The sequence below is a fragment of the Diplodia corticola genome (genome assembly GCF_001883845.1).
Source record: "Diplodia corticola strain CBS 112549 chromosome Unknown scaffold28, whole genome shotgun sequence".
NCBI lineage: Eukaryota > Fungi > Ascomycota > Dothideomycetes > Botryosphaeriales > Botryosphaeriaceae > Diplodia > Diplodia corticola.
Window position 1 is genome coordinate 378,909 of NW_017971507.1, and position 11,196 is coordinate 390,104.

Here is an 11,196-nt window from a genome sequence, read left to right on the forward strand (position 1 = left end):
CATAATACTCTGTTCTTTTCTTTTACGTTATACCCACGTTCCCAGTTGGCCCGCATCCAATCCCCTTTCGCGTTTTACAAGTCCCATAACCACGCGCGCTATGGTGCACATCATGTACAAACAGAGAAAATGCGACGAGCCACCGGACCCGGACTTAGCAGTTGCTGTCCTACCCGTCCCGCACGCGCGTGCGGGCCGGGAGCGAGCGACCCAAAGAAAAAAAAAAGAAGAGGGGGGGTATGATGCGGCTTGCAGGATGGCCCACTAACCCTCTTACTTATGTCCGAGATCTTTTGTAAATTCAGTAAATCAACGAGGGGGTATTCAGACGCGATTTAGAATTGATCTTTTTAAGCCTAACTCTAACCCTACCGACTCTAATCCCGACCACACGATCCTTACTGCCTATAAGCATTGGAATTGAATCAACAATGATTCAAGTCGGTGTCGAACGTCCCCTCATTCATCTCATCGAAGTACCAAGAATCGCCGGTATCGCCGATATCGACTGGTAGGCGTCCACGGGCTACGCAATAGCTGGCGCTGGGCGCTTTCTGGCGCTGGGCTGGCGGCGTGCTGCCATAGCGCCATGGCGCCGTCGCTATCATTCACGCGCGTGTTCGTTCGTCCTTTACCCAAGCCCACGCGTTACCCTCACTCCCATGGGTCTGGTAACATGGGGTAATAATCGATAGTATGCTTAGTTTCAATAGTCTTTTGATGAGCAGCACTCATCAGAGAAAAAGGAAGACTACTACTACTGGTTGCGCGTGGCAGATCTTCTCTTTACGTCGTCTCTGGTTATAGCTGGACGTTAATATATCGAGCGGCGGGGGGCCTCCCGGCTCCACATACGTAGTAGGCACTCTTATTACGAGGGAGGGAAACCCGCGGTACCTTTTCGTGGTGGTGGACCGATGGTACAACTCTCGGGCACTTGCGTATAGGTCTTCTTGCTTTCTTTCGTTGCCCGCTCGCACTCTCCCGCTCTCCCTTCCGCGCGGCCTTTCATGGGCCAGACTTTTGGCTGCTGCCGGTTGGTAGTGACGAGGGCGGCGCGGCGGATGATTTCGTGTCGGAGCCATCGCCAGTGGCCAAATGCTGGCGCTGCCACGCGTTGTGGTGTGGTGTGTGGGGTGGTTTTTGCAGCAAACAAACCTTGGTAAGTGGTGGAAATAGTGCCCGTAAGCCTGATGAGTTCTTTAGCCGTCTGGTTCATGGCGGGCAGTGTCTCTGTTGTTGTCTGGGCCCTAAACTACGCTGCACTCGGCCTGCCCCTCTTACCGCTCTTTTGCCAAAAGTTTCTGGAATCGTTCTCTCCGTGGTTCCAACGCGCCAACCTATCAGGTTCCCCTGGGGCAGATCGACTGTCCGTTGCCGTTTCCAACGTTTGTTTCGCTGCCGCCGCCGCCCTTGTCGATAAGATAACCACGACTGATGGCGCCACTCATCAGCGAAATGTGACAACGCATGGCCGGCAATGGGGCCGAAAGCAACAGGCAGCCACGGCCCGCAGTACAGCTGGTTGCGGGCACTCCAGTCAGTGGATGGAAACAAACACCAATCACTTTGCCCAAAAGACCTTTGAAGCAAAAAAAAAAAAAAAGAAACGAAACAAAGACAATAAAGTAAAAGATATTGTTATGGACCATCTCCACCTGCACCGAGAAGCGTCATCATCGTCAGCACTACATCCCGGCAGGAGCGGGAATAAAGCAGGGGGCAGTCGGCGGGCGGCAGTGGAGAAGACGGCCTCGCCCGCCATAAGCCACAGATAAAGCCACAATATTACGTGGGGAGAGAGGGGTAATTTTTAGTGGATGCGGCGGTGGAATGGCGGTGATGATTGCGAGCTTCGCAGCTCGAGCGGCAAAACAATAATATCGAAGAAGCATGCGAAAAAGCGCAACGCTGACTTCCCCGCCTCTCGAGCGGTTGCGAAAGCGAGCGAGACGTGTGTTGTCTGCCTGCGTGCGGCTTTAAACTGGTATTTTTTTTTTTTTAGGTCGCCAGCGTTAAACCTTAAACGAGTGTCCAAAGGATTCCAAACTTTCTTGAAATCCCCCGAGCCTCTCGGGTTATTCTCCGACACGCGAGCATGTTGTGCGCAGCAAAAGCCAAAGGGAAAATGATCTGCAAGGGAATAGTGGGAAGCAAGCAATCAGGACAGGCCAGCCAGCCATTGCGTCGGGTCGGTGTGTGATGATGAGTCGGGTGGGAACATACGTATGTATGTATGTGCTGTACGTGAGCCGGATGCCCTTCGGCGCATGGTTCTGGACTGCTTCTAGACTGCTCTCGTAGGAGCTCCAAGTGGAGCGGCGGCAAAGGCACGGTGAAAGGAACAACAAAAAGTCGCAGCGGGCTCTTCGGCCCACATGGCGAGGGCGCATGGAGATCCAATTGGCCGGCGCTTCCCTCTAGCTGATGCGCTGCCGCCCGCTGGAGGTACGGTGAAGAAAGGCGGGCTTGGAGGGGGGCGCGGGTGGAGGGGCAGACGACAAGACGGCGGCGGCCCCAACCCCAGCCCGCAGCTAGGCATCCCGCCGCTAGGAGCATGGAAAGAGACCGCCTGGGGGGGACATGCAAGCAATCGATTGGAAAAGAGCAAGTGGTGTGCATCATGCGCAGGGACGCCCGGCTTTCTTTTTCTCTCGCGGGATCGGTGAGCGCGCTGCTTGGTGCGTGGAGCTGAAGAAAAGCACCATGACGATGTCAAAGGCGCAGCCGGTCCGGCATTCCTATTCCTGAGCCAGCCTGGTGCCGCCGGGGGAGCGGGTATTGCGTGCTAAGTGCACGCATTAGCTCTTGGCCCCATGTCTCTTTTTTTTTTTTTTTTCCCTGGCCCTGCTTGCGCGCGTTGCGAACTCTCGTTGCCCAGCTCCGCGTGGCCTCTGCTTTCCCAGAACCAGCCTGCCTGTTCTCCTGGGGGCAGCCAAACCCGGCCGAAACCTAACTTGCTTCGATGAAGGACTCGATTCGATGAGGGATCTGGACCAGGAAAGGTTCGTGCGCTTCCAACCTCTGCGGCACCGCTCTTTGGAAAGTTACAATACCCGACCGGCTCGCCGGGGCCGCAGTTCGGCATGCAGACGAGGTGGCCCTTGAAGCGACCGGTCTGTGATGTGCGCTGAGCGTGTGACTAGGTATTTGACATGATACGATTCCGACTGCACGCCGACTCGCGCGCCCCTTAGTAAGTTGGCTCGCGGCTCCAACTGAATCGCCAGCCGAGACGGCCGGATCTGCAGATGTTGCATCCGCGAGACAAAGAAAATTTTAGCCTTTGTCCCTGTCCGTGTGCATCTATGCGTAGGGCAGACGGTGCTAGAGCGCGGCAAGTGGCCGGTGTTTCGATTCGTGATGCGGCCGACATGGGTGATGACTTTATAGGACGGCGGGCTGCAAGGGCACCACCAAACACCAATGGCTGGCTGCATCAGACGTCCAGCAGACATGCCCGCAGGCGATTGCCGCCGCAGTTCCATTTCGGACCCCTTTGGGCGGGGCGCAATGAGATGCAACGGCGGTTTCCTGTTCACACCTCGTTTATGCTTCACCGGTCAGGTTCCCTCCCCCACGACTCATCGACTGCCGTGCCCGAGTCGTGGACGCGATGTGTAACGCTGTGGGCGAGCACGCGGGCCCGGGACACATGCCATGCCGACGTGAAGGAAGGCTTCGATCCGATCCCTTGGATCCCTTGTCCTTCGCGGCGATTCAGTTTCAGCTCGGTCCTGTGCGACACTAGACGCGGGCGCGGTGCGCTGCGCGATTCATTGCGAAACGCAAAGCGAGAGGGAAAAGAAAGGGCCCAGGGTGGACTCGGTACGAATGATTCAGGCCCATTGAACATGTGGTGTGGCGGGGGGGGGGGCTGTGCGCGCGAATGGTTCATTGTTCAGCCCAGGACAGCCAGCTGACGGCGGCGCTGCGACAAAAAGGGGAGCAGATGGGTCGTAAGCGGAAACACAGCTCGCTGCAGGGCACGCAAGCAAGAGGAAAAACAAAGGAAGAAGAGAATTCGCCGGAACCGAGACGGCCAGCTCAGGAAGCAATCGGCGGAGATGCGCGGCAGGGATGGCTGTGCTGCGATCCAGGTGTCGTCATTTGCGGGTGATTATTCTTTCGAGGGCTTCGAAAACGTGGTGATGGACGCTCCTCATTTCGCTTGCGGCCGGGCGGCCGGGGATGTGCAATCATAGGGCGGTCGCACAGTCGATGGCGTCCGTGAGCTTGAGCAGGGGCATGAGAACTGTTCGCGAAACCTTCGCGAAGGCGGCACGGAGAAGACCAATAGAAGAAGCTGGGAGTGTTAAAAGGGTCGCTGTCCCGCACACGGACGCAATGTCTCACAGCAATGGCCAGCTGCTCCAGGCGCTGCGCGACGACGGGGATGAAGGAGACGGGGCAGACGACTGTTGTGGAAAGTTGGAAGCCAGGACTCGTTTGAGCGGAGACGCGCGCGCAACTCAATAATATTGGCCGGCCAGCATGGGTCAGGGAAGTTTGGCTGTTGCTGCTGCTGCTGCTGCCGCTGCTCCTGCCGCCGCCGCTCGCTACTGCGTACTGCTGGCGCCGCGCTGTACGCAGTAGGGTCTGGCAGGCGACATGGCTTGCGAGCCGCCGCGTCTGTGCAGGGAGGGATTGATGCAGATCGGGATGACTTGCACGAGGCTGTCTGACAGGAAGCCAGCCGTGGGCAGCCAGCAACGGACCGAGCGGCGGAAGAGGGCACGTTGACCAGGTCGGGCACGTCTTCTTTTTGACAAGACGGGGAATGCTGGCGTGGATGAGTCGTCGCGAAGGGTCAAGCACCATTGCCAGTCAATAGTGCGGACTCGCCGGCGGCCGTTGGCGTGGAGCTAGCCGTGTGTTGGTTCCTGTCTAAATATTGCACCGCTGTACGATTGCGGCGCAAGCTCCCGCAGAAGCAGAAGTCGGACTTAACAGGGTTGCCATGTGGCCGCTCCGAGGGGCGCGTTGTAGCACCACGACCGTTTCCCTAGCCGCGCTGCCTGGTAGGGCTGCCGCTACGACCTGGCGCAAGGCGCCATCACAATAATCAAACGGCAGCTCAGCGCGTGGTGATGCGCATCAATTTCGGAACTTGCCACGTCCCAGCTGATATTGTTTGGTCAGCCATATGCGGGACGAGCGGCGGTCAGGCGAGCGCGCGGTGGGGAGCAGTGCGAGCGCGAGTGCAGTTCTCGAACGCGGCCGGTGCCTGGGAGGTACTACCGGTACGTACAGCAGGCGCTCCACCCTGCCCAGGTAGGTAGGCTGCTTGCTCGTGGCCCCCTCGCGCCAATTGATGGGGAGAGCGGCGAGAGCCAGGCATGTTCCCTGAGCGCGTGGCGCCGTCGACGTTAGTCCGTTGGATCCTTCCGCCGGCCCGCGGTCACGGCGCTGGTGTTTGATCAACCCACGGGCAACAGGCGCGTGTGCGCGCGGAACGAGGCGTGCAAGCGGCGGCCATGCCTCGGCGGTTTCAGCGGAGGGTGGGACGCGGAGGCGATGACGAAAAGCAGCGGGTGCGGGCGCAGGCGCCGGCCGGGGCTGGTCGAGGATGACGGGCAGGCGACAGGCGAGCGAGCAGAGTCGCACTGGCAGCAGGAGGCCTGGAGGTGCCGTGGTGCGCTGCTGGGATCCGGCAGCGGGGCTCGGTCGGCTGCTAGTCACAACTGGAATCCATGGCACCGGGCGCGCGCCCGCCAGGCCATTCCGAGACGGCGCGTGCGCAGCCCACCGCAGCGCAGCACACCGCACAATGCAGCCGTGGCAGCGTTGCCGCCTCTTGGGTGGACGTGGCGTGCGTCTGCAAGAGGGCGCTGCCGGGCCGGACTCCCAAAGCGGCGTGCTGCAGCAGGTGCAGTGACTCGCAGCGCTCTCGAGAAACGGTGCATCAGCCACAGCAACGTGGGCTTCCAAATTGGCCAGGGGCTTGGGGCGGGCGCGGGCAGGGAGCACCCTGCGGGCGGACGGCCAACAGGAGGCGGCGGACGGGCTGTGCGGTGGCTTGCAGCGCAGACTTCTTCGCTGCAGAGATCAAAGCCGTCGGGGGTCCGTGGATGCGCGGCGGGCAGCCCAATCAGAAAAAAGCCTCGTGCGTGCACAACTATTCGCACGCTGCGCACGCTGCGCTGCACCACAGCGCCGGGAGAGCTGTTGCAGGCCGGCCATGTCATATGACCGCGCCTTCCATGCGGCAGGGATAGCGGGGGCAGCCCAATGGCCGCGGCGATGCTAAATGCAACGACAGCGTTCGACAAGTCCTCGCCCAACACGTCGCTGGACGCGCGCCGCCCGAGGGCCAAGTCCGCCAGTCGCCATGCGCATCATTCGGAGCGATCAGCACGCACGCCCGTCCCGGCGGGCCCGACGCGTTGCTGAGCTGGCTCAGACAACCTCCACCCCTGCCCAGCTCAATGTCCGCCTGGCTAATTGCACCGCCAGGACGATCGCCTTTGCGCCATCGAGGGGAGATTGCCAGCCCTCCTGATATAAAGGAGCGCCCGTGCCGTTGCGCTCCCTCACCGCTCGCGCCGCGGCCCGAGACCTGGCGGGCGAGCAATAGGCCCTGGCTGATCCCGGAGCTGGCCTTGGGCAGGCCAGGCTGGATACCTAGTGCAACGGCCAGCTCCTGATGCCCGAATGCTCCCAATATGCCGTCATTTGCGAATCGCGTCATATAGATCTGACAGTTTCTCTGACGCGCGCAGGCAGCTGCACGCGATGCACGCCAGGACCCCTCGGCGGCGGCGGCGGCGGCGGCGTACCGGGCGTACCGGGCGTACCGGGCCGGCTTGGGCGGGCGGGCAGCGCTCTGGCGGGGGCTGGCGGGGGCTGGCGGGGGCTGGCGGACGCTGGGCGGGCAGCTCGCAGGCGGGCGTGCTGCGCGCTGCGCTGGCGGTGTCGCGCGGACTGGCCGGGGCATCGGGCGCGCTCACGGCGGCTGCGAGCTGGGCGAGGTTCTGGCCGTGCTATCGCAGCTTTCGGCGGGCGGCTAGCGCAGGTGACGAGATTAGGGACGGGACGTGACGTTGGCGGGTGGCAGCGAAACAGGCGGGGAGGGCAGCCAAGGTGGAGGGGGCATAAGGCTCAGGATCCCGAGCGTAAGGTAGCTTCTGCGCACGCCCTCCAGCGCCGGCAGGGGGCCCGGGCGGCGGAGGACCGCTGATCGATGCCGTGTGGGAGCAGCGCAGATTTGCATGGCGCCTCTGCCGCGCCCGGCGGTGCTGCTGAGTCGCAGCGGCAGTTGCTTCACAGCCGGGGCGGCCACGACAGTCGCACCATGCAGCCCGGCCATGCCTCTGCCAGGGAACGGCTGCCGCCCTCCGCGCACGCCCGCCAATCCTCCATTATCGACAAGGTCAGCATCGTGTACCTTGGGGCCTTTCCCGACCCGGCGTAGCAGCCGCAGGGATGAGCTTGAGCATCGCCCGCCCGTTGGTGTGATTCTCCTTCACCCAACTCACCGCAACTCGTTATATCTCTAGACGTCCGCCCAGTCACGAGCGCAAGCCCGCCCCTCTGCTCTCCGTCTCTGCTCTGCCTACCCTGCCATGCGCACGTCCTGACCGCGCTTGCACCACCATCGCTCCCACAGCTCCCACGGCTCCCACAGCTCCCACAGCCTCCTCAGCCTCCGTCCTTTGGCCTGCTGCTCCCCGCGAGGCCCTGCCCTCGCGCGCCGTCACCCTGGCTGCCCCAGATCTCGCCGTTCACTACCAGCACCACCATCCCTACCGGGCCCCGTTCCCCCAGAGCCCGCCCGCCTCGCAGCTCGACCTCCGGCTGCGCCTCCAGGACCCCGTCGACCTCCGCCAGCTGGAAGACCGGGGAAGGGACGCCTCATGCTCGGCATTTCGAGGCCCAAGGCACCCCGACGACAAGGACCTGATGTCACAGCAGCATGGCAGCAGGTCAGGTCCTTCGTCCGCCTTCCTCCACGATGTCTCCAGCCGGCCGGCCGCCGCGCGCTCCTACACCAGTCCCGCGGGCCCGCCCTCGGCAATGCAGAGCTTGTCTGGTGGCGCCAGGTATGAGCAGCTGCAGGGCCGCGGCCCTGCTCTGCCGCCCATCCACACGCCGACCTCTGAGCCCACGCACCCGCGCTCCGAGGACCGCACCCCGCGGGCCCTCGGCGTGCACTCGATCCTGAACCCGCTGGGCGACGGCGCCTCCGCCGAGTCCAAGGCCCGCAGCCGCACTGCCTCGCAGATGGAGTCTCCGTCGCCCGTCGACCGCCTCCCCGGGCCCTCGCCTCACATGGCTTCTGCGTATGAGGACCAGAGGCGCCAGCATGCCCATGCCTCCAGCATCGGCCACAGGCGCGTCCTGAGCCCGCGCTCCCCCCTCTACCGCTCACAGAGTCTGGGCATGATCAGACCTCCAACCGGCACCATCAATGCCCAAGAGACCCCGTTTCTCTCTCCCAGCTCCCAAGATTACAGACACGAGCCGGGATCCGCCCCGAACCCGCCTCTGCCTACTCCTCCGGCAGCGCAGCGATCGAGCTACAACTTCCCTCCGCCTCCGCCTTCGATTCCCACGCCTCCCATCCAACAGAGCCATTCGCGACGGACCAGTGGCGGCATGTCTCAGCCACCCCAGCCGCAATCTGCGAGTGCAAGCCCCCGCGGCATGTACTCGTATGGTCCGGCCGGCCAGCACTCGCCGGCCACGTCGCTGGGAGAAATTGGCCGCCCGTCGCCTGTTCCGTTCCAGCCGGCTTCCTCGAGCGCACCAGCGCCGCCCCGGTTCTCGTCGCAAGAGCCCGACCGCTCCTATGGAATTCCTGTTGCCTCGACTGGTCAGAGCAATTATCAGCTTCTGACACTCGAGACAAACCAAGGTCATGTACAGATTCCAGTGGACGTCCAGGCTGCGTCGAAAATGGCTGATGAGAAGCGAAAGCGCAACGCCGGTGCTTCGGCTCGATTCCGAGCGAGGAGGAAAGAAAAAGAAAGAGAAGCCTCCTCCACGATCTCTCGCCTGGAGCAACAAATCCGCGAGGCCGCCGAGGACGTCGAATTCTACAAGCGGGAGCGCGATTACTTCGCCCAGCTGGTCTATCAAGCGCCAGGCGGCGACCGACACTTCCCACGCGCGCCTTCGCCACGCACGCGCAGGCTCTCCATGCAAGCCCAGGGCAGTACGGGAGCGTCATCTGGACAAGGCAGCACGTCCGCAAGCAGCACTCCTGGTGTCAGCTACAGCGCCTATCCGCCGGACCACCGAAGCGACCAACGCCCTCACGAGTCTGATCGCAATGTCCGTAGGCGCACGAGTTCCTACCTTCCTCCTCCAGGTGTTGCTTCTAGCCAACAGGTTCAGCCTCAGGTCGGCTACCCACCCACATCGTATCCGCCGATCGCAGCTGCGTCGCCCATACCGGGCTCTCGCACGCCATCGGCATCGATGCAGCACGGCCCGCCTCAACAGGCCCAGCAACAGCCGCCACAGCCAGGCTATCCTACTCCGTACGCACCTGAGCGGATCGACAGGAGCTGGCCTCCTCAGCCGTCTGCGGGCCGTGGTCCTCCTCTGCCGCCGCCAGGCCAGCACTAGCTCCCGGAAACGTGGGTCCTTCATTGTACATACGGTACATACACTCGAGACATATACGAAGTCATTGGTGCACGCAACGTGTGAGAAGACGACGACACATGACGGTTGTGGAATGGGTTGCTGGAGATTGTCGCGGGAATGACGGTTGGCTTGGGGTTATATTCCTCGTGGAGCTACAAGCTGGGTGTCTACGCCTAGCATGACTTCACGTGGGACTTCAGGCAGACATTTGGCCGCGATCTTTCAAAGCGGTGGACTCTTCCTTTCGCAATGTTTGTTTGTGTTTCGTCCCACCTACTCTTGTTCGTTTCTTTTGATACCCTACTTCTACTGCCTTTGGATCGTCTGGTGGTCATCTGAGATTCACTGTTATGCCAATTTTTTTTTGTAAAATCTTGCGCAGGCCGATGTGGCCAAGACAGGAGTCCGGCACCTTCGTTTCGTTGCATTCCTTCACACTGCATTATACCCGAAGTCAGCTATTGAATATTTTTGATGGTTGTTTGTTACTACTTTTTTTTTTTTTCTCTGTCGCAACATTTCTTGGGTTCTCATATCGAGATCGCATTTAAACATGATTGATTCACCGTCAGTAGAAGCCTGTCATGGCTCACGCGGCTGGCGTGCCGACCACCAAGACCAGAAGCACTGGGAGCGTTTGTACAGTACTTGTATCCATGCACGGTCTAGCTAGCCGGGCACTGAGCAGGCCTAAGTTGCAAAAAACATTGTAAAATGTTCCCTAATAAGCCCCTTTCCTGCATAATGGTATCCTACGTCTCAAGAATGTGTGCGATGCACGGCTTGCCATGATCCCAGTTTCTGCCCACGTCATCCTGGTCTTTCAGCTCTGGGATCCGTCCGACTCGCTTTGGACGATCCCAAAGCTTTGGTCACGGTTAGACACGGCCGTCGTGCTATCGTCATCTCCTTGACTGGGCCGACGCAGACAGCTGAACGTACAGATCGGACGGTGGTAGGGAATTGCGTCATCAAGATGAGCCAGGGCTCGATGCCGTACCAGATGACCATGAAAGGGAGTCTTCCAGAACTGCCAGGATATAGAAGCATGCCCTTGCACGCCCAGCCCGCTCTTCTCCTGATTCTGTATCGGAAACCCTACGGTTCGAAAAAACCCAACACGTTAGTCTATAAGCAGCATAACGCCTGCGGAAGCTCGACAATGGACCTGGCTAAACGATGGACATAGAAAGCCACAAAGCGAGTGAAGAACGACGGGTAGTCCGGCTCTCTGCTCTCTTCTAATCTCCGGGCCTACCCCATCCGCCCTACATCGCCCCACGTAGGCTTTTTTCACATCCCGCCGCTCGTAAGTCGAGCCTTGTGATTGGCGGAGGGTACGCGAAAGAGCGAAGGAGGAAGCGTGGCACGTGCGCGGGGGCAAAAAGGAAATTCCTCTGCCTTCACTCTACTACCATTCATCGTTCACTGTGTGTCTAACCAACAGCATCGATCTCGATTAAAAGGAAAAAAAAGGGGGGGACGGGTTCGTCAGCACCGCTTACCTACTCCCAAGGGGGAAAAAATGGTTTAGGGTTCAACGACTCTTTTTAGCGAAGCTGACTTGCAGGCTCGCCCTGTCTCACGATGCTGGATCGAGAA

General features: G+C 60.7%; 1 protein-coding gene across 1 annotated transcript; it reads left to right on the forward strand.

Annotated features, from left to right (window-relative positions):
• Positions 1-7,294: 7,294 nt before the first annotated feature.
• On the forward strand, positions 7,295-9,573 carry BKCO1_28000119 (transcription factor bzip; the record flags this gene model as incomplete). Its single annotated transcript, XM_020273657.1, has 2 exons — positions 7,295-7,410; positions 7,512-9,573. 2 exons carry the CDS (start codon positions 7,295-7,297, stop codon positions 9,571-9,573), a joined length of 2,178 nt encoding a protein of 725 aa, XP_020130013.1.
• Positions 9,574-11,196: the final 1,623 nt, after the last annotated feature.